Source organism: Pholis gunnellus, assembly GCF_910591455.1.
Source record: "Pholis gunnellus genome assembly, chromosome: 22".
Taxonomy (NCBI): domain Eukaryota; kingdom Metazoa; phylum Chordata; class Actinopteri; order Perciformes; family Pholidae; genus Pholis; species Pholis gunnellus.
Window position 1 is genome coordinate 16511332 of NC_136549.1, and position 23684 is coordinate 16535015.

The 23684-nt window shown below is 41.8% G+C and overlaps 2 protein-coding genes and 1 pseudogene across 3 annotated transcripts in view; all 3 read right to left on the reverse strand.

The window, feature by feature from the left end:
• Nucleotides 1–549: 549 nt before the first annotated feature.
• LOC306713762 (NACHT, LRR and PYD domains-containing protein 3-like) lies at nt 550–11576 on the reverse strand (annotated as a pseudogene). Its single transcript, XR_013767722.1, has 11 exons — nt 11536–11576; nt 9720–9801; nt 9498–9644; nt 9065–9187; nt 6921–6999; nt 6537–6765; nt 4588–6442; nt 4317–4490; nt 3992–4165; nt 2152–2198; nt 550–2012 (listed from the first exon to the last, which is right to left on the reverse strand). The product of XR_013767722.1 is annotated as an NACHT, LRR and PYD domains-containing protein 3-like (transcript).
• A 1311-nt stretch (nt 11577–12887) lies between these two features.
• kcnj8 (potassium inwardly rectifying channel subfamily J member 8) lies at nt 12888–17379 on the reverse strand (the record flags this gene model as incomplete). Its single annotated transcript, XM_079183599.1, has 6 exons — nt 12888–13255; nt 13850–14066; nt 14315–14454; nt 14970–15130; nt 15833–15981; nt 17015–17379. 6 exons carry the CDS (start codon nt 17377–17379, stop codon nt 13001–13003), a joined length of 1287 nt encoding a protein of 428 aa, XP_079039725.1. The 3' UTR covers nt 12888–13000.
• Nucleotides 17380–21181: 3802 nt separating this feature from the next.
• The window catches only part of abcc9 (ATP-binding cassette, sub-family C (CFTR/MRP), member 9), a 35664-nt gene continuing 33161 nt past the window's right edge, over nt 21182–23684 (reverse strand). Inside the window, 1 exon segment of the mRNA XM_079183603.1 lies at nt 21182–22759. Within this exon segment, the coding sequence (XP_079039729.1) occupies nt 22622–22759 (138 nt within the window). The 3' untranslated portion in view covers nt 21182–22621.

The following is a 23684-nucleotide window of genomic DNA, read 5'->3' on the forward strand; positions in this document are numbered from 1 at the left end:
GTCTCATGTGAAAGACTTCCTGAGAGTTTGTCTCTGACGTCACAATGATGGTTGTTTAGGAGCAGAAGGAGAGAATAATGGAGCTGAGACCTCCTTTAAAGGAGGAGTGCTGCTCCTCATGGAGGAGGATCTGGATCCCTCTGGTGGAACAAACATGAATCCTGTCAGTTAAAGTGACAGACGACAGGAAGTCCTCCACATATCAACAGTCACAGATGATTTAGTCCTGATGGGTGGACTTTTTAAACGTGACATCATGTCAGCTCTGCTCAGTAGTTTGGACTCATTTCCTGTTTTAAACATCTGTCTTTGTCTCTGGGAGTGAAAGACGGCTTGTTCTGTGACCTCTGACCTTGGTATCAAACGTACCCCCAAAATCTACACACAGACCGTCTCAGCCTGCTTAGGGGGGTGAAGTCAGCACAGCTTCAAACACTAGCTGTCGTTGTTTCACTTGTTTCAGGCTCAGAAGTCTCTCAGGAGAAGAGCTCTCTGACCTCATGGAGACTACGCAGACACCCTCAGAGACCAGCAACACTGGACTTTGGTTGGAATGTACAAAATACAAACCAGTTTTATTTGGTTTATGCAATCAAAAGATTAAAAGTTACACAAACAAAAAGTAAAGAAAAGAAAATGTCAAAAACCTCAAATATGATCACACATGAATACATGAATGAACATCACTGAAACATTATCATCATTAAATGAACACATGATCAGTAAGAATACAAATCAAAGAATGAAAAGTTAAATCATGACACATTCTGAATTATAATATATCTTCATTGAATAAACAGCTGAGCTGGTTCTTGATCAGTAGTTTGGTTCAAACTTCTTTTGTCTCTTTTGATTTGTTTCCCCAAACTAGCACACAGTCAGTGATGAATGAAGTAAAAGTGAACAACACGACGTGAAGAATGAAGCCGGATTTAACTAATCCTTCATTTTATAGTGTTGGGATGGATTTGGACATTTCTGCTTTGACATAAAACGTTGATTTCTTTTGATTTCAACGTCACTTCTCAAAGTTTGTTCATTTGTTCCACGATGATCAAAGATGATGAATTTAGTTTGTTCAAATCAAAACAACTCTTTACAACTTGTGATTCTTTTTCCACAGAAGCTGAATTTGATCCAGAAAGACTCTTGTTTGACATTCGGAGGTTTTTCTTCACACATCAAACTTGAGTTTTATACACAAAGTAAAAGATGTTTCACAGCTTCTCTCAGACAACACATCATTTCAGGTCATTACATGGACCTCGCTCAGCTCTTTCAGACCTCCATCTGCAACACCACAAGTCCCAGAGAGCTCTCAACCCCCCAGAGTCCAGACCAGCTCCGGTACCCCTCACCTGCTCCAACTGCATCTACAACCACCGAGAGATCAGGTTGGTACTAACTAACATCAGCTGTGTGTGATCCTGTACAGACTGAACTATCTGGTCAGCAGAGAGAACGTTTCTCTAGCAGGAGGAGACTCTCCTACAGAGAACACAGAGACACTGAGGAACCAGACCAGAGCCCAAACCCAGGATAAAGAGGTTCAGTGAATGTGGTGTTGAAGGTGTGGAGGTGGATCAGTGTGTCAGAGGAGACTCTGTAGAAGGACAGAGAGCCAGCAGGGCAGTCCACATACACTGCTACTCTACCAGAGAAGGAGGAGGAGGTGTATGTTGCTCTGTTATTGTGACGGACAGAGTAACGATAATAACAGCACTCCATACTCCAGGACTGATTGTTCTCTCCAAACAAACAGTCTTCACTGTGTCCTTTCCTTCTGATTCCTCTGTAACTCACTGATATAGAAACGTCTCCGCTCCACTCAACCTCCCAGTAACAGCGACCAGTCAGACCAGTTCTACACAGCAGCTGCTTCAAGGAGTCAAACCTGTCTGGATGATCAGAATATGACTGATCCTCCTTCACATGTGTCACCTTCCTGTTGTTGTCAGACAGTTTGAGTTTTCTGTTCACTGTGTTTGTGTCGAGTGTGAGTTCACAGGAATCTGATGGAGAGAACAAGACACAATACAGCTGCAGTTATGAATCTATCATCTGTTTGATGATGACATCAGAGATGTGAATGAGTGATGTCACAGTTTGAAGATGCTTTGTTTTCATGAATCAGACTCAAAGCACACTTACACTTCCTCAGACCTGGTCTGGACCATCGGACTCCAGCAGGCTCCACCCTGAAAGGAGGAGGGGGGTCAGAGCAGCATGAAACATGGACATTACATCGCTCTCACACACAGAGCTTTGTTATTCATGTTCACATGGAGCACTTATTATTCATCAGCTCATATTCTTTGACTTCACTGGAGCTTCTTCTGATTGGCCCATGACGACAGCTCATTATGTTCACTTATTCATGATCTATTATTATCAGTATTATATTGACAATCATCCATTTCACACTCAGTTTCCTCCACCAGTCAGTCAGTAAATCACATGTTTAAACCTGCATCAATTGATTTCTTTGTCCACTTGTGGTTCAGTGACAACAAGCCGTAAACACAACATGTGACATATTATCAGCTTATAAAGTAGTTGTGTCTAACATGATGTCAACAGCTGCTTCCACATCCAGCAGTTACACATCAACATGATGACTCATCAGGAGTCTTTGTGTTTGTGTCACCTGATGAATGTTAGTCCACTATTCTCTCTCTTGTAGCTCTGTGTTTGGTCTCCACCACCTCCTGAGGGAAACATCTGTCTCTTTAGCTGCTAAATGCTCCACTATGTTCACCAGCTAGTCTCTGACTGAGTCTGTCTGCTGTTTGCTGCTGAGCAGGTAGTGAACAGTGGCTTCATCACAGCTTGTTGGATGAAAACAGCTGCTGCTGGAAACACTGAGACTGAACCAAACAGGAAATGTGCTGCAGAACCAAAAGTAGGAGCTAAAAGAGGCTAAAAAGCTCAGTAGAGCTGCAGAGATGGAGACAGTTCTCTGTGGGTTCATCACCACCACACGACTCTTCACCATCACACAGAGTCAGCTGATCCTTCATCAATATAGAAGTATTGATTGTTGGATGTTTTGGTCCTGACTAGCAACCTCTTGTGTTTGTGTAATAATGACTGTTGTCCCTCAGAAGTAAAGGAGAAAGTATCCTGAAATCACTACAGCGCCACAAACCCTCTGATGGAGGAGGTCGGGGGGGATGGTTGGATGTACAAAGCTGTTCACATCCCGTCTCCTAGCAACAGTCAACACTGGTTTCTATGATCTGTAATCTGGGGGTGAAAATATTACAGTTCAAGTCCGTCTGCAGCCACAGAGCACTGCCTGTGTCCCCCTAGAACTTTGGTCCAGTCCTCAATAAACCTCTTTGGGCTCTGACCCACCATGTCCACAATCAGCTGTTGGTTCTTCACTGAGCGTCTGTGGCCGACTGTCACCTGTAGTTTCAACAAGTCGACTCTTATCAGCCAGGGAACTGGCTCTCAGTGCAGAACAAACCAAAACCAGGTAAAGCTGAACTCCTTTAAAACAGAAAAACATTCCTATTGTGATGATTTATCAAGACGCTTTAAACAGATTGTTTCTGTCTGTTTGTCTTTTCACAATAATGTCTGGACTAAAGGGCAACACACACGAGCATCAAAACATCAACTATTGTTTGATACGAGTCCACAAACCTGCAGCGTGACGACATTGACTCATGTCAACCCACCATGATGCCCGTCAACGTGTCAGGATAAACCACTGTCCTGTTTATTAATGTTGAAACAAGACAACGCTCCAGAAAAACCACAGTTTCATCACCTTCCCTCCTGTTTGGGCTCATCCTGACTACTTCTGTCTGTATTGATGGTCTGATGTGGGACACAAACAGTTTGATGAGTCTCTGGTAGTTTGAGGTCAGCTTGGTGTGTCAGGATCATATTAACCAGGCTGACAGTGTGACAGAGAAAACGTCTCCAGCTCTACCTCCTCTATCAGACTGATTGTCTGTGACTGCAGCAGGCCTCTTCATACCTGAGAGTTTCCAGTCTCCAGTGTGGATCATTCAGTCCATCAGACAGCACCTTCACTCCTGAGTCTCCTGGATGATTGTAGCTCAGGTCCAGCTCTCTCAGATGGGAGGGGTTGGAGCTCAGAGCTGAGGCCAGAGAAGCACAGCCATCCTGTGTGATCAGACAGCCTGACAGGCTGCAAACACACAAAACAACACACATGTCACATAATCTGAGGGAACTGTGAGGGCTGGAAGGATTTATGTGTATTACTGTCATCACCAATCTGTGTGTGTGTAAACTTTACACTTAGTACTTAGTCCAAGAAAAGTAATTCACAGGGTCACCTGAGAGTCTCCAGTGTACAATGTGGACTCTCCAGTCCAGCTGACAGCCGCTTCACTCCTGAATCCTGCAGGTCGTTGTTACTCAGGTCAAGCTCTCTCAGACTAGAGGACTGGGAGCTGAGAAGTGAGGACAGATCTTCACAGCTTCTCTCTGAGAGGTTACAGTCACTCAGTCTGAAGAGACAATGATGAAGAAAAAATAAACAATAAGCAGAAAAGATAGCAGCGTATTTAAGTTATGAAATATGAATCTAACTCTCTCTGTACTTACAGAGCTTTGCTGGAGGCTTTGACCACTGGCAGCAGCCTCAGAAGAGCCTCCTCTGAAGCAGAGTATTTCTTCAGGTCAAACACGTCCAGATCTTTTTCTGATGACAGTAAGATGAAGACCAGAGCTGACCACTGACCAGGAGACAGTTTATCTGTGGAGAGACGTCCTGAACTCAGGGCCTGTTGCATCTCCTCCACTAGAGAACGATCATTCAGTTCATTCAGACAGTGAAACAGATTGATGCTTTTCTCTGGAGACACATTCTCACTGATCTTCTCCTTGATGTACTGGACTGTACTCTGATTGGTCAGTGAGCTACTTCCTGTCAGTGTCAGCAGACCTCGTAGGAGAATCCATATGGTCTGTGAGCTACTTCCTGTCTGTGTCAGCAGACCTCGTAGGAGAGTCTGATTGGTCTGCAGTGAAAGACCCAGGAGGAAGCGGAGGAACAAGTCCAGGTGTCCATTTGGACTCTGTAAGGCCTTGTCCACAGCACTCTGGTAGAGATGTGTTGGTTCAGGTTTGTCTCTAGAGACTTCAGACAATCGGGAGGTTGTTGGTTCTTCTGACAGCAGATTGACACCAGAGTTAATGAAGGTCAGATGGACATGAAGAGCAGCCAGAAACTCCTGAACACTCAGATGGACGAAGCAGAACACCTTGTCCTGGTACAGTCCTCTCTCCTCTCTAAAGACCTGTGTGAACACTCCTGAGTACACTGAGGCTGCTCTGATATCGATGCCACACTCTGTCAGGTCGGATTCATAGAAGATCAGGTTCCCTTTCTGCAGCTGATCAAAAGCCAGTTTTCCCAGAGACTCAGTCATCTTCCTGCTCTCTGGACTCCAGTGTGGATCTGTCTCAGCTCCTCCATCATACTTGACCTTCTTCAGTTTGGACTGAACCACCAGGAAGTGGATGTACATCTCAGTCAGGGTCTTGGGCAGTTCTCCTCCCTCTCTGGTCTTCAACACATCCTCCAGAACTCCAGAAGTGATCCAGCAGAAGACTGGGATGTGGCACATGATGTGGAGGCTTCGTGAGGTCTTGATGTGGGAGATGATCCTGCTGGCCTGCTTCTTATCTCTGAATCTCTTCCTGAAGTACTCCTCCTTCTGTGGGTCAGTGAACCCTCTGACCTCTGTCACCATGTCGACACAGTTAGCAGGGATCTGATTGGCTGCTGCAGGTCGTGTGGTTATCCAGAGGCGAGCAGAGGGAAGCAGTTTCCCCCTGAAGAGGTTTGTCAGCAGCACATCCACTGAGGTGGACTCTGTAACATCAGTCAGGATCTCATTGTTGTGGAAGTCCAGAGGAAGTCGACACTCATCCAGACCGTCAAAGATGAACAGAACCAGGAACTCTTCAAACCTGCAGATTCCTGCTTCTTTGGTTTCACTGAAAAAGTGATGAACAAGTTCCACCAAGCTGTACTTCTTCTCTTTCAGCACATTCAGCTCTCTGAAAGTGAATGGAAATGTGAACAGTATGTCCTGGTTGGCTTTGTCTTCAGCCCAGTCCAGAGTGAACTTCTGTGTTAAGACTGTTTTCCCAACGCCAGCCACTCCCTTTGTCATCACTGTTCTGATTGGTTCCTCTCTTCCAGGTGAGGCTTTAAAGAGGTCTTCTTGTTTGATGGTTGTTTCTGGTCTGTGTGGTTTCCTGGATGCTGTTTCAATCTGTCTGACCTCATGTTCATGATTGACCTCTGCAGTCCCTCCCTCTGTGATGTAGAGCTCTGTGTAGATCTGATTCAGAAGGGTTGGGTTTCCTGCTTTAGCGATTCCCTCAAACACACACTGGAACTTCTTCTTCAGGTTAGATTTGAGTTCACGCTGACAAACTACAGGAAGTCCTGAATAAAAACAAAGAACATCGATGAATAAATTATTGGACAAATATGTCAACATATATGAATATATTTTGGTTCATCTCTTAAATCCTCTTACTGCTCTGCAGACAGTCAGCCAGCTCCTCCTGCTTCATTCTCCTCAGGAAGTTCATCGTGATCTTCAGAAATGCCTCTCTGCTGCTCCTCCTCTGCTCTTCATCCTCACCGTCCAGCACCTCCTCATCCTCCCTCTGACTCTCTAAGCGTTCTGCGTAATCTGAACTCAGTCCCTTCTGGATCTTCTTCAGCTCGTTCTTCACAAAAGTGACGATGTTCTCCTCCAGCAGCTGGAACAGAATATTCTCTGAATGACACAAACTAAAACCATGGAACCAAACATCAGATCCATGTTGGACAGACTGACAATCCACTGGTCTACAAAGTGCAGCATGGAGATGATTGTGGACAGAATAGATGTAAAAGTAGTTGTACATGTACAGACCATAAATATGGAGTCCAGGTGTGTTTGATGCTGCTGGGCAGACTGACCTCTGGGAACCTCTGAGCTCTCCTGGTCCTCTCTGTGGAGGAATCATGAACAATCAGCGCACATTGTGTCCGTCCACACAGAGACCAACACAAGGTAAAGGTCCATGAAGTGATATATGGATGTGGATCAGATGAGTCCCTGTAGTTGTAAAGGTTCACTAGTCCTGCTGATCCCACTGAGAATCAACAGCTCAGTCTTTCAGCTCACTGTTTTCTTCACCAGTCAGTTTGCTTTAGTCCCAACAGTTCTCACCAAGCCCTCCATGTAGCTCTCCCTCCCTCACTGTACACTGCTGAAGTGCCCTGGAGCAAGGCACCCAGAACCTCCAGCTGCTCCAGTGGAGCGTCTCACTGTCAGACTGGTTGTACTGGGCAGCTCCCAGTGTGAATGTGTTTCAATGAAGAAGAGTGTTGGTGCTCAGATAACTTCATCTGAGTCAGTAAAGGTTTAAAACCTGGAGATCTCACAACAGAGAGTCTGATAGAAACACATCATCATCATCATCATCACCACATCATCACCATCATTGACTTGACTTGAAGACGCAGCTAGCTTGTCTCTCTCTGTACTTCATAGATACATCTACCAGCACCTTTAAAGCCAATTGACACATTGTTTTTATCTTGTTTAAAATGTAATAAAAGTTACGTGTTGGAGATATTACTTGTTGAACACCAGTTCATCCGTTGGTACTTCAGGTGACTCTGGTCCTACTTCACCTTGGCCCCCATCCTGGGCCTCTACAGTTAAAGGTTGCAAAAGGCTTTCTCTTCCCCTCTACGACCCGCTCGGCATCGGCCGTGATGACACTCCACTCTTCAACTTTTTCTCACCGCTGGCTGAGCTTCCTCCGGAGCCTGTACTCTCCTCTATTCCACCTCCTGCCCGTGGAGCGCACCGTGTGAGGCGTTCCTCTAGAAAGCGCTCCATTCCCACCAGAGCCACCTCGTCAACAGACTCCCCATCACCTGCGTCGGGGACTCAAACCTCCTCCCACTCAGGCATCAGCTCAGGTGGTCAATCAGTCAGCTCATTAATGATCGACCACAAACTCAGATCAAAGCTTGCAGTACATAAAGGAACCCTGCAACCGGGCCACCTGAGATTTTAATAGTTGGAGACTCAATAATCAGATTTGTTAAGCTCCCAGGTGCAATGACATACTGTGATTTTATTGATCTCTCGTTGACATTCATCCCTCTGTCCTCACTGTGATAGTGCACGCTGCCACCAATGACGTCGTGTCAAGACAATCCTCAAAGTTGCATTATGAACTGCATGAAAAGGTATAAACTGTCTGGTCCCAACTACCACTATGACCAAAAGCTGTGAGCGTTTCAGCCTTTTTTTTAGCTGCTGCACCTGTGGACGCAAAATGTATAAACTCAAGAACAAGACCATATATGTGACTTAGTGTGTGTGCTTCAATGTATAACAGGACCGTGTGTGGGATGTCTGCTTTGCTTCCATAAGAGGAAGTAACTGAATGGGGTGCAGACAGTTAACCACAGAATGTTTAGGTCAGGAACAGAAACAGATGCGTAAGTGAGGACTCATCCTACCCCCCCACCCTTGTGCACTGGTCCTTTATTAGATGTAGAAACCTGCACACGGGGCTCTTCATCCCTCAGACTGCACACAGGAGCTCAGTGGGATGATTGAACCTTCTCTGCACAGAGAATAAATACTTCAAAGACAAACTTTCTTATCTCACATTTCCTTATTTCAGTATTATAGCACTCACTCGGTACTATTATATAGTTTTCACACCACACCTTACTAACGGGCCTTTGCTGTCCGGGCCCCTCAGCTGTGGAACTCTCTTCCTGGTAATCTAAGGCCGGCAAATTCAGTCTCCTCTTTAAATCTCTTCTGAAGACTCACTTTTACCGTTTGGCTTATTTTTACATCTGACGGATTTTATTTTGTTTATTTATTTAAAATCTTATTTTAAAGGTTTGATTGTGTTTTTATTTGCTTTCATGTTTTATTGTGAAGCACTTTGTAACTTTGTTTTGGAAAGGTGCTATTTAAATAAAGTAAATTAAGTTATTATTATCATCACTTTGTTTTCATCATCAGTTTGAAATCCTCACCTTTGATCAACAGAGTGGCGTCCATCTTTGAAGAATATAGGATGACTCATAGACCAGTCACTCTTCATGGACACACAGCTGGGTTCAGGTCCAGGTTCAGGTTCAGGTTGTTCCAGTGTCCTCCTGATAGAAACACCAGATACATTCAGTGATGTAATAAACCTACTGTACTCAGTGCATTTGTATTCTGGTAGTTTTAGGAGACATTTAGTATAAAATCAATGCTTCATGTAGAAATGTTTCAGTGTTGATGTTGAAGCTGTATTCAGTGCAGCAATGACAGGAAATGATGCAGTGAGGTGACCATGATGGTTGAAGAGTAATGCTGTCCAATCAGGATGAAGAGAGGAACCATGTGGTGCAAAAGAGTTTTACCTGAGTGTCCTTCTGACATCATCATCATCACCTTCATCACTCAGTTTGAAATCCTCACCTTTGATCAGCAGAGTGGCGTCCATCTTTGAAGAATATAGGATGATGCATAGACCGGTCACTCTTCATGGACACACAGCTGGGTTCAGGTCCAGGTTCAGGTTCAGGTTCAGGTCCAGGTCCAGGACAGTCTTGTCCCTGATGGATCCTGGTCACACATGTAGAAACATAGTCAGTGAATGAAAGACTTTGAGTCATGGACAGTTAGAGACGGTCATCTCACCTCTGAGCTTTGGTGTGGCTGGTTTTAGAGGGAGGGACTCCCTCCTCTCTGTCCTCACACTGATTCATAGCAGAGTCCACACCTTCACACAAACACAACAACATTATTTCTCTTCATCATGACAAACACACACAGCTCATTCACCTCAATACTAAAGACACTCATGGGACAGTTTCCATGTTGTTGTCACTTTGAGCTGCAGAGTCATCTCTAAGAAATGACGTTCACAATGCTCTTTAGTCTTTGGCTTGTTTGAAGACTAGAGGAAGACTCTTCATGTGACTTTTTATTGGCCTTTCTTTGGGGATGACGTCACTTTTCCCTTCTATTTGACTGACTTTGAAAAGCTCTTCAACGTTTGAAATGCTCCTCTGTTTCCACGTCTACTACATCCAGTCAGAGCATGAAGCAGCTCGTCCAATGATCCAGAATCAGTCACATGACCTTGTTAGCTGCTGCTGAATCCACATCACTTTGTACCTTCACGTGTAGAGGAACCAATGAGAGCAGAGCTGAAAGCATCCGTCCAATCATTGATCAGCACCTCAGCACTCATTCCACCTTTACATCAACGTCCTGATTCTCTCTGATGGAGTCACACTGATGTCATGGAGTCACTCTGATGTCACTGATGATGAATTTAACCAGCAAAGAACACAGAGATATCAAGTTGAGTTCATTTGACTTTGATAAGTCAAAAAAGACATAATCACGTTCAATTTGTCAACAAGTTTAACATGGATTAGATTATTTTCAATTAAAAACTGGACACAGTCTAGATATAAAATCTTCATTGGTAACTCTTGTGTTAAAGTTTTAACCCATGGTAAAATTGAACGTGATTATGTCTTTTTTGACTTATCAAAGTCAAATGAACTCAACTTGATATCTCTGTGTTCTTTGCTGGTTAAATTCATCATGTTATGGCATTGCCATTTATGGTTAGCTCTGATGCATTATTGTCCACATTGTGTATGTTCACCTCATGACAACATCACAAACGTTTGCCTCATTAATTTGCAGCGCTACAAAGATTTGTTTCAGAAACCAGCTGTATTCAAAAGTGCTGGTGGTACACTTCAAAATGCTGCATGGTAAAAGAGCAGTGCAGTAACCAGTTGATCTGGTTCCCTCTGCGGTCACCAGATGATCTGGTTCCTCTTCTCTTAGGAGCGACTGCTGACTGTGCTTTGGATTTCTATCTATGCCACCAACATTTACGTCCTCCCTAATGGCACTGTCTCCGCTTGCCAATTACTTTTCCACTCAATGATATGAGTTTGAATCCTGTATATACCTTTTAATTAATTTATTTGTATTTTTTTTAACTGTACAGAGTTCTTCTACGTAACACATGTTTTCACAAAACAGGCTCCAAAGTTTATGTGTTTGTTTGTTTTTATACCAACTTTATTATTTCAAAGGAAGGGGAATTTGCTCTCTTCCTGTTTCAACACATTAACAACAAGCAAGCGACGTTTCAAACTCGAGTGGACTAGTTTCCTCAAAAGACGCTCCAACGTGGAATCCGGTTCGTTTTGACCAAAGACTGTAAATGAGAAGGTTTGACACTGTATTGCAAAACTAAACAATGCAGCATTCACGAGCACAGCTACGTGTTCTCTGCTCGTTTATAACAGCTGCTGTAGCTACGACAACAACAGACGCATTCGGCTGAAGGTCGCCAGTTAACAGGGTCCCTGGTTAAACCGTAACACCGGTCCTCCTCTGAAGTCCACTTGAACTAGTTTCTGCTGGACCTGAAGGACCAAAGAGTCCTTCAGGAGTCCCTCAGTGAAAAGAGTCGCTTACTAACCTTTAGAAGCAGAGACGAAGAAGCTGCGACATCATGAGCTCCAGAAGTGAAAGTAAAGAGGAACAGGAAGGGAGGGGCCGACACATAAGGACACACCTCCAAACTCATCGGAGTTGAAACAGGTGACACGCCCGTGACAACCCCGGGGGGGAGCTGCTGGTGGCATGAATGTTATTTTTAATATGAGCTCTAACATGTCGCATTCTGCACTCTGAGAATACAATTAAGTGATAAGACAATATTTACTTTAAGGAAAATAATTATTTATTATTCAGTGATTAATCAGTATTTCAGCTCTAGTTGAACAGCTGGCTAGTTTTTTTCAATCAATATTATTATTATTAACCTTTATTGAGACAAAATCCATTGAGAACGAGGTCTCATTTTCAAAAGTTTTAATCAAATAAAACCAAGAATAGCAAGAGTCGTTAGAACCATCACCTGTACAAATAAAGTGATTAGTTTTCATTGAACCCTGTTACTGTATGTCTTCATATTAACTTCCACTCTGACTGTAAAGCTGTTAGGATTGTGGCCGATCTTTTATTTGCAATTAATATGCATTCAATCCAGTTATATTATTTAAATTAAAATGATAATCTACTCTGGCTGTTGTTCTAGTTCATCTCCTTGGAGCAGAGGCTGCATTTAGCATACTCTGCCTCATCAATGTATTTAAAACACTGTGACAGCGGGAAGCTGTACTCACGTCTGTTTAGACCTCCATCTGTATCCAGGCCCAGCTCCACCTTAATCTCAGGGAATATCCATGTTTTTTTCTGGTTAGTTTATGACTTTAATCCCGTACATTTGGACTTTTCTCTCTAAATATTACCCCTCTCCCTCGGCTCCATTTAAAAAAATGTTTATACCTACAATGGCCGTAATGCACCATCGTGAAGAAATCTACAGACGTAAACAGACAAAGTAGTAAAATAAACACCTAAATGTGTATTTTAGATGTTTTCTTTCCACTAGTCAGAGAGACGACGCGTTACGGAAGTAAAATAGCTCAAAATCTCAAAATGAATCTCATCTAAAAGACGACTTGAACAGTTCAGACATTGAACCCATATTCAGATGAAGTGAGTGCATTTATTCTCAAAGGACACAGAAGTGAGAAACACACGTACAGTACAGTGATTGATTGCCACTAGTGTCCACTAATAGGAGTTAAACTGTGACTTAAAGGCCCCAAATGTTTGTATTTATTGCTTTAATGATAGAAAAAAATTTAACAATTAAACAACTGGTTGGGTTTTTTGTGGCTCTATCAGTGCGGAGAAACAAACGATCCGTTCATTCTAAAAAACAAGAACTAGATTACTCCGTGCACACAAAAGTGTCGGGAGTCTAAATGAGGCAGAAAAAGAACGAGTCCCATCAGAGCCGGAGAAACCGCAACACCCACAATCCTCCTGGCCACCAGGAGGAGCAGGGCCGGCAGCAGGGGGCAGGCCTCATGTCAGGTGACGGCGTTCAGGTTCTGGCTTGCGTCGGTCGGGGTGAAGAACTGGACCTTGGGCGCTGCGAGCCCCGAGTTGTTCCTGCGCAGGCCGGCCGCGCCGCTGCGCGCGCTTTTACGCATGGAGTTGTTGCGCCGCATGGAGTTGCGCTTCCGCAGCGAGTTCTGGTGCGACAGCTCGCTCTTCTGCAGCGTCTGGATCAAGATGGACGGCTTCTCGTCCAGCTCTTTGGCGCTGCAGGGCGGCGTCGTCACCTGAACGACAGATTTACAATAAAGTTTTACAGGTTTTCTTTCTGTCCCTCCGCAAATTATGACCACGTGTCACATGTTGAAGCTCTTTTTACTTGATTGTTGTTTATTTTTACTATTATTACGTCATTTATCTGCTCTGTTTATATTGTTATTGTTATTGTTTTTACCATGTAAAGTAGCTTTGAGTACTTTTTAAAGCTCTGTGTTATTATAATTATTTGTAACAGTAATGTTATAATATAACTAATTTTTATAAATTACCCGTCATGCTGCTGTAAATTTGATGAAAGAAATTATTATAACAAAACAACAGATAATTCAATTAAATAAATGTTGCAATATTCAAGCAAGCAGAAAGCTAAATAAATATAGAAAAATGAAAGAATAATAAGAATAAAATGTGACACATCAAAGGGTTTAAAGAGATAAAACAGGACATTTAAAACACTGAACATGGAGGTGATTCTAAAACAAGATTCTATATCTTAAAATGTATTTCTACGTCCTCTTCTCTTTTGATAGCCACGAGTTAAAATGGTGAATAAAAAAAGGAGCATAAACAATGATTAGTGAATAATACTTGTATCCCTTCACCTTGACTGTGTTACCAAACTTGGAGTAGTCCACAGAGTACACGCCCTCCTCCTCCGTCACGATGGGGAGGAAGCGGTGACCCCACTGGATCTCCTCGGAGACGTAGGAGGTCCGGGCCTGCGTGGTGATCCCGGTCGTCTCCACGACGCCCTCCAGGATCACGATCACCTCCAGGTCGCTGCACTGCAGCTCCATGGCCGACAGGTCGTACAGCGGGCTGAGAGGAGGACACAAATACATCTTTATAGAGTCCAGAATATAAATAGTATAGTTATACAGCACTTATTAAAACAAAGTGTGGACATGTTCGTACTAGGATTAAAGTGTAATAATAAAATAGATGAGAACACACAAATACATCTTTATCGAGGCCAGAATCCTCCCTAAACAAATGCTTTACATTGTCGAACGAGGATAAACACATAATATTATTAGTAATAATAACTCCACGGCACGTCGTCGTACCTGTTTTTGTCGATGACGTGGCAGATGATGAGCGGGGCGAGGAGGAACAGGCTGTTGCTGGCCACGGCCGTCTCCGTCGGGACGTCGATCTGATGGATGGGGATCACCTCCCCCTCGGGTGTGGTCGTCTTCCTCACCACCTGCAGACGACGAGTCACCAGCTCATTTAAATCTTATTTCTGCTGCTTTTAGAGGAGACTTTGCTTCTTTTGAGATTACAGAAGAGTTTAGAGGTCAAACTAATTTGTGAACAGAGGATTTTGGGAGGACATTCGTTTTACAGACAAAAATACACTTTAAAAGGTTCCTTCACTCTTGATGAGCAACAAATACATGGATCTTAATTACAATAAGGGAAAAAGTATCAATAAGATGCAATTCGTAGATACATTATTCTCTTAATTTTACAATTTTATTCTCATAGATTTACCCTTTTAATCTCAGAGAATATCCACGTTTGTTCTGGTTAGTTTAGGACTTTAATCCCGTACATTTGGACTTTTCTCTCTGAATATTACTCCTCTTCCTCGGCTCCATATAAAACAAATGTTGTACCTACAATGGCCGTAATGCACCATCGTGAAGAAATGCTTAAATATCCTTCAGCAGGAGCAACGCGCTGCTCAGCAAACAGCAGATGTGACTGAAGCATCACCTGTAACCTGACGGTGGCTCCGATGATCATGCTCTTCCTGAGATCTCCGATACGAATCATGAAGCACAGACAGTTGTTCCTGACGGCGATCACGGCGTGACGGCTGAAGATCAGCGTCTCCGCTCGCCGGTTCGACTGAGCCGTCTTCATAAATATACAACCTGAGGACGGATGAAGGAACCATCTCACAATTCAGGACATTTCATTGCAAAATATATATATTTGGCACATTACAAATGAAGCTGCAAGTTCCCCAAAAAGCATCCTGACAAATATATACATTAGTATGTTTAAAAAACTATATATTATACTACAGGCCGATCAGTATTACTCTTCATGTAGTTATTGACGAGAGTAATGTGGACTATTTGTGCCAAATGCTCATGATAATCCAGGCCTGGGTTATTGGTCTGAATAAAAACAGAGCAAGGCATTGTGGGTGTTGGAGTTTTATTCAGTTATTTTAACAGTTGAGGCTCAAACTGGCTGTATTTCCTACATGTGTTACGTTCTAAAGACGCGGTTCAGCATCAGAATCCTTCTTTTGTTCAAATTAAAACTCAGGTACTTGTACTTTACTCGAGTATTTCCATTGTATACTATTATACTTTTACTCCCTCAGAAGGAAGTAATAAATGATAATGTATATTATGGATAAGAATAAAACTTTATTGATCCTTTGGTGATTTTCACGAGCTGCCCAGCAGAATATGAGCTGCAACATTAATGTGTTGAACACATCAATACATTTATGGGCATAACTAGTACTTTAACTTTTAGTACTTTAAGTATACTGTGATGCCAGTTCTTTTCTACGTATTACTACTTCACTACGGTGTTGGTCCGGTGAGTCTGAGTCTCACCCAGCATGACGGCGTTGATGATGAGTCCGATGATGTTCTGCATGATGAGGACGGTGATGGCGGTCGGACAGTGCTCCGTGATCATTCGTCCTCCGAAGCCGATGGTCACCTGAACCTCGATGGAGAACAGGAAGGCCGAGGTGAACGACCTGAAGAGAGAGAGAGAGAGAGATTCAGTCCAACGTGACATTTATTAAAGACTTAAGATTTAAGTTTCAGACATCAGATCAGTTTCATTCTAACAAACAGAGTCGATCCGCAGTGACTTGTTGGTTTATATTTGGTCGACTATTTGAGAATAAGAAACACATTTCTTCATGTTCAGAGGTAGTAGTGGAAGTATTAACATGCTTTACTTGTAATAAAGTACTAATAAAACAATGTACAAAAACGCTAAATGAAGACATTCAAGTAGAAGTACAAAGGTGTGAGCTTAATGTACTTAAAGTATCTAAAGTAAAAGTACACACTGTTGTGGTGGAGGGGTCCGCCATATTGAGCGCCATCCCAAACCAGTTAGCGGTGGGAGGAAGTGGATTATGAAACCATCAGCGACCATCTACCATCTTCTCTAAAATCTTCTTTTTAACAACCAGAGGAGTCGCCCCCTACTGGTCATTAGAGAGAATGCAAGTTCAAGGCACTTCTGCCCAACTAGACTCCTTATTCTTTTATAAGAGGAAACTAAAAAAGGAGTTTTGGTTTAATCTTTAACATGTTTTTCAAATGTTACGTATTCATCTGAAGAGTAAAAAGTGTAATATTTCCATCTGAAATGTAGTAAAGTAGAAGTATAAAAAGGCATTAAATGAAAACACTTGAGGGAGTATAGTTGAGTAAATGTCGCCTACTTTCCACCACCTGAAGGAGAGGTGGAAAGGAAAGGAAGGAAGGAAGGAGGAAAGACTCGGTGCGTAAGAGGGAGGTGCCCAACTCTTCCCCTCCTACACTCTTTACTTTATTTCCCCTGAAATGATGAGAGAAAACGAAGCTCCCTGACTTCCTGTCATAATCAATATCGTTCTCTCCTTCTCCTCCTTGTTCTCCACCTAAATATAAAACAATGGAGGAAGAGGAGAAGAGGAAGCGGAGGTTGGGAGGTTTGGATCGAGTGAGCATGGATGGATAGAAAGTCTCATTAAAACACACTTTTTAATCATCTAAAATCACAAATGTTCTTACTTGACGTCGGTGACGCAGTAGATCTTGTTCTGCAGGTCTCCGCGGGTCAGGTTTCTGGAGTCCAGGTCCCCGTGCGCAAACGCCACCAGCCACCAGCTCATGGCGAACAGCAGCCAACTGCTCACGAACGTGGTGGTGAAGATGACCAGCGTGAAGCGCCACTTCAGGTCCACCAGCGTGGTGAACACGTCCTGCAGGAATCGGCCCTGCTCGCGGATGTTCTTGTGCGCCAGGTTGCACGAGCCGTTTTTGGCGATGAAGCGCGCTTTGTTCACGCGGTCCCTGAACACCGGCTTGCGGGCGATCCGCGAGGCGAGGCCCGGCAGACCGAACTCCTCCGGGATGATGCTTTTTCTCGCCAACATCTTCGGCTGCTTGACAATAAAAAAGTGTCAAAGCTACTTCTTTTTTAGTCTGACTTCAGTGCGTCTTTGCGCGCGGATGCAACATGTCCACGTGCAGAGGGGAGAAGAAAAAAAAACTGCTCAAAGACGCACGAAGTCTTTTCCTTGTGAGGACATTTGGAGGATGTTTCGGAGCTCTGAGGGCTGGGACGGTCTCCTCTCCTCCTGTTGACGTAGTCCAGCTTCCAGAGTCCAGACCCGCTCAGACCAGGGGGCTGCTGCCTTCATGGGCCGTCGGAAAACACGACGTTTCGAGTCAAACGAACCGAATCTTTATTCAAGTGTCAATCAATACACATAACTTTTTACTATTGTCTTAAATAAAGTGTCCTGAGCTCAAACATTCATTAAGCCCCTTAATTAATAATGTTAGATGATCAAATAAAGTTATTTTAGACTTTAAAGGACTCATTTCATTCACATATCCACATTCATCCTTACTTACTTATCCTTACAGTAGATGTTTTAAACACTATTATGTTATATTATTATAGTTTAATGGGGTATTCTGTATCTAATTATGCTTTCAATCAGGTTGTAAATTGGACTTAATGTTGTTTAAAGTCTACAGGATTTAATTATTAGGCTACTGAACCTACAGCAACCTTTTATTGCCTGTGAAAAATGAATTAATAGCTTAAAGTTGACATTTATCCTTTTTAATTTGCATATTCATAAAGGCTAGAATGACTTCTAACATGATTTAAAGTCAGTATTTTCCCCTTTCAGATCATCCAGAGCAATTATTTAGTAAAAACTGTGCAAAACCAGATATAGAAATAGTCTCACAGCAAGCTAAATGTCAGACCACTCAACTAATTATGGTTCCAAACAAACAAAAGAGCTTTCTATACAATTATACATATAGACTAAATTGTCAGTTGTAAATAAATATAACAGTATAGATCAAATAAAACCATACATTTTGCTTTTGTTTATGCTGCTGTTTGTTTTATAATTAGATAAAAACAGTTAAATGAAAAGCAGTTTCAAATTCTGCTGCCATTGTGATAGAAACATAAATATAAATACAATAAATATACTAAAATAATGTTGCTTTTTGAGATATTTCTTGACATGAACTGAAGTAGTTAATTTTATTTCTTAATTCCCTGATTTTAAATTCTAAACACAGTTGAATTATTATATAGAAATGTGTAACGTGGCCACTAGGGGGCGTCATTTAGCAACACATTGTAGATCAGTCGATGTGTTGAGAGTCAAGTGCTGCAGGTTTATTGAGAAATAGTTTTAAAAAAGGCTAATTTCACTCAAAACCATTTTTATTGTCATTTCAAGAGTAAAAAAAAAATGAGGCACACATAATAATAATTTGTGATATATGTTTAAAAAGTCTTGGATATACAGAATGTACACTTACATACATTAAGAATACAAAAAAATCAACCTTTACTTGTAAAAATCTGGTATTTAAGTTGCATTTAAATGTGCATTCATGAGAGCAGTCTGATAATGTGTGTGTGTGTGTGTGATGTTCACTCTGTGTTACATGCACAGTCAATGTTAACCCTTAATTATCCCACATTTGTGCTGTATTTAAAATATGAAACATTAAGTAAAAGATGGGATATAAGATGTTAAAAAGATTTTCATTGAACTATTAAATCTGTGTTCTCTGAGTCCAAACACGGTATAAAAGTAAATAACATTCCATCTTCCAACATTGTTTCAAAGATACATTATTAGCAGGTTCAAGTACAGACACACACACGTGCAGTAAAAACTAAAGATTTATGAAAAGTACCAAGAAAAACACTCGGTCATTAAGAGAGGAGGAGTAACTGAAGAGAAGTAAACAATGAAATATGTAAAAGAACGAGTTTGTGTAGTGGAGGAAAAAAACACAAAAAAACACCTTCTTGCTATCTTAAAAAAAAACTAAATAAAAAATACTGAAATTCTTGCAAAATTTCTATTTGGCGTTTAGTTTGTACAGTACAAAGTCATTTTAAAATCTCATGTAAAAAGCTAAGTGAGTATAATCCATTAGAATGATACAAAAGGGACAATAGCGCCGCCACAGAGACGGGACGAGTGATTCTAGTAAAAACGTGTTAATAAACAAAATCATTTTTGTTCAACGGTTGTTTAATCGCTATCATTTATTGCTATCATTTTCCCACTTTAGTGCAAGTTAAACAAACAGGATATTGTCTGTTAATCGTGAGCTTTAGCAGGCTAGCTGTTTCTACCTGGATCTAGTCTTTGTGCTAAGCTAACGAGCTGAAGGCTGTAGCTCCAGATATGAGTGGTGTCATTAAACTCTCCGCCAGAGAGGGAATAAGAATAAGAATAATAATACGCCAACAAATATGGATTGAAGCAGAATATTTCGTGAGATAAAAACATGTTGTGAATACTGACAATGATTGTATCCATCTTTTAAAAAATAAATGTTGACTTTTGGACTTTACAAGACTTATTGGAAAAGTTATTGGAAAAGTTTGGATCCCACGACCCTCACTGGAGTACGATTCTACAATTGCAGTAAGAATGACGGTTTTCTTTTTGGCCACTTGGGGGCAGCAGAACAAACTGAAAACACAACATCTGACGTTATTTTGTTTAAACTTTGTTACGGCTGTGGAGTTGTGTTTGTGACCACCTGAAGTCCATAAATTACTCTTCTTTTAGATCCGTTTTTGTCCTAAATGTTGCAGCTACTAAATGCACCGCTTTGTCAGCTACCTAGCTAGTCGTAACTCTTGTCTGTCGGGTAATAATATTAACAATATGTGGGCTGGAGAACAAAACAACAAATTCACAAAGAAAACTGCGGAGTTGGAGATCATTTTACATGCAGCCATTAGGTTGACTTTCAGTAGAATATATATTGATTAATGCAGCTTTAAGTTTTACGTTTGAGCTTTAAAGAACTATTTAAATCAACTCTTCCTCAGCCCACAATAACCGTTAAACATCTCTGGAGTTAACGGGAGCTCACGCTGGGCGTCTATTGTCCCCGAGGATAATAAGTTCAGCAAAGCACGACGCAGACAGACAGCGGGTTCACGACTTCAGTCTGAGCCGCGACACCCTTCAGTGTTCGTACTAGTGTCACAAAAATACAACCGATACAACCGATACAAAGGTGAACGCACACCACAATAAAATATCCACCTTCTGCTAAATTTAACTGCTTTCACACTCGTGTTTGCTCACATTTAACTGAGGCATTTCCTACTCGAGGTGTTCGCTCATTTCTTAGATTGTTTTAATTTACTAAATACATTTTGCTTCTTCAAATGCGATAAATTCTGAATCACAAAAATAAAACTACAAGTTTGGTTAAATGGACACTGTGTGTTCTCGCTGTCTTTGCTTGTCAAGTCGAAAAATGCACAAATCTTCAACAAGTTCACATCCTTAAATTGATTCAACTTGAAAACCAATAACTGAACCTGATGAAGAGACAGTTCAGGTTGTACTTTACTTTTTTCTAAATGCAATAAAGTAAACTGTGACAACGTGCTGAAGCCTTTGTAGGTAAAAATAAATAAATGACGGAGTCAGAAGAGTTATATTCAGAGAAAAAACTAAGATTATAAAACTCTGATATTAAAGTCACGAATAAAAAAAAATATCATTTATTTCTTGCAAATTTATGACTTTAAAACCTCAGAGTATTTGAGTTTTTTGTCATATATTTGTGAGTTTTTGTAAATTTACGACTTTAATCTCAGAAATTCTTATTATTCTCTGAATATTACCCTCCTCCCCTCGCTCCGTAATTTATTGTGTTTTTAATTCTGTACCTAAAATGTCCCGAATACGCTGTCGTATTCAACAGTGTTGCTTGTTGAAAAAAGCAGATTTGGATGCGATTCTGGAATATTTCCGCCTTCTTTACGCCAAAGTCGGTTGCTGACAGGACATCCCATGATGCATCAGAGACGTCTGCTAATCTTGTCCCAAGGAAATGTTTTCCAAGCACCGGGAGAAGACACACAGGTCGACCTCCTGGTGGTAAATCCAAGTCGGACGAGGAGATTTTAAGGATTTAATGTCTCCTTTTTGGCATCACAAGTAGCAGAATTCTTTCAAAACAGGCATCGACAACAGCAGTAAATCCTTGGATGTCGACTTCCTTTGTTCAGGAGACATTTTTTAAACAATCCAAAAGTTGCAGCTCGGAGACGTCATCCTGATCTTCTCAAACGTGTGACGTGAACGCAGCATCGGGTACAAATATTGAGTGTCAGTTCTGTCAGTTTCCTTCTAAAAGTGTAGTAAATACTACACCAGGGTCTAAAATATAAGATAATATGATCAAAATCCTTTACAGTGAGAGACTGCACGGTGCATTCATGTATGCAGAGCACAGAAACAACATTCAGTTATTTTAAAAATGACTTTAAATACAAGTTTCTCCCATTCTTATCATTGCATAATACAAGCGCTAAAGATGAACAAAAACCGATACGTGTTGTGCATACGTTTAAAATAAATGTAACAAATATGTATAACGAGATAATTAAAGACTTTTGAAGTGTTTTTCGGTTCATAATAATCCTTAAAGGACCTAAAAGTTCAGCTCAATCTAAAACTCGGTCCGTCTAAATGACCACAGATACAGTAAGCGTCTCCACATTTTAAATACCGCCTTAAAAAAACACCTGAAATAAAAACATCGTATTTTGAATACACTTCTTATTTAACACATCGGTGGGAGTCTGGAGATATTCTGTATTTTTCTTGTTGTCTAATCTACTCATTAGCACGATCAATGAGCTATTCAGGGTCACAGAAACCTATATTTTTAACTAACTCTTTATACTGGTTGCTTAAAAGTCAGTGATCAAAGAATTCCTCCATTGACTCTCTTGATATGTGTATGTGCTTATTTCCAATATAAAATCTGTATAAACTGATTTATAAACTTAGGAACTGGTTCATCATTTAAATGATATTTGGTGTTTCTACATGTCATTTCTAAAAAAAAACTAAAAAGGTAGTATTTAACTGGCTGAGTGACTGAATGATTCAAGTACAACTGTTCAAATATATCAACCGGTGATCGATAGTGTTCATCCAGTAATGATCGGCTTCACTGGAGTGTCGTCGTGTCTCAGAGGTCCGTCCGCCTCGTTTTAAGAAAACAACTCTACATGGAAAAAGAGAGAAAGAAGCAGATCGACCGACTGATCAGTCCTCTGGCGGCCGGGCGTCGCTGAAGGGACGTCTACATGTCGGCTCTGACGAACGAAGCGAACATCCCGTCCTCCTGCTCCAGAAGAGTCTCCGGTTTGTCGTACTCCAAAATGTTCCCTCGCTTCATCACGATGACCAGGTCGGCTGTTAGGATGGTGTGGACGCGGTGCTGGGAACACAAAGCCACAGCGACTGTCAGGTTATGTCAATAAAAAACCCAAAGATATGGCCATATGATCGAGCCATCAGCTCTTAACGCCTTGTTTTCAGTATTTGTCTTTTTTTTACAGTTACAGAATAATGTAATGACTTCCCTCACAGCCCTGTAGTTATTATGGAGGTGTGTCATATAGCTAGTGCGACTGACACTTGTGCTGCAATAAAATAAATACTAAAATAAAGTAATTAAAAGTTCCATACATAGTCCAGATCAAAGATATTAGGATGGGACCTCCGTTTCTTTGCAGATGATGTTGCCCTTTCTGTTTCAGACTTGTTATTTTAAGGCTAAGCTGCTGAAACCAGTGAGAAGTTTGTTAACGAAGACTTGATATCATATGTCTCAAGCAGTTCATGTAGTATTTCTTTATCCTCACGTGTAACTGACCAACTGGGAGGATGTGTGTTTGCAGACACAGACTCTCTGACTCAGCCAGGAAAAGTAGGAAAAAAACAGAGAAACAGGCGGAAAAGATGGAAGGAAGAGGAAATACCGGGCAGAGCCAAAGTGGTCTGTGCTGATCCGGGTCTACTTGTGAGTCCTCACTAGCACACTGAAGAGGCTGTCCTCCTGTGCTAGCAGGTTGGGACCCGAGTCACTTTCCACCAAGATCCCCGAGGAGAAGACCAACACCTGCTCGGCGTCCAAGATAGAGGCCACGCGGTGCTGGCGGCAGGACGGAGGGTCAAAGAGGAGGACAGGGGAAAGGATGGAAACATAGGAGGGAGGGAGGGAGGGAGGGAGGGAGAGAGAAATGTAGAAAGGGTGGAAGAAAGAGTATCCAGAGGACAAGACGGTATAACAGAGACAGAAAGTCAGAAAAGGGAAAGCAGATCAGTGAAAGAAAAGGCAAAAGAGGACTGACTTCAAAAAA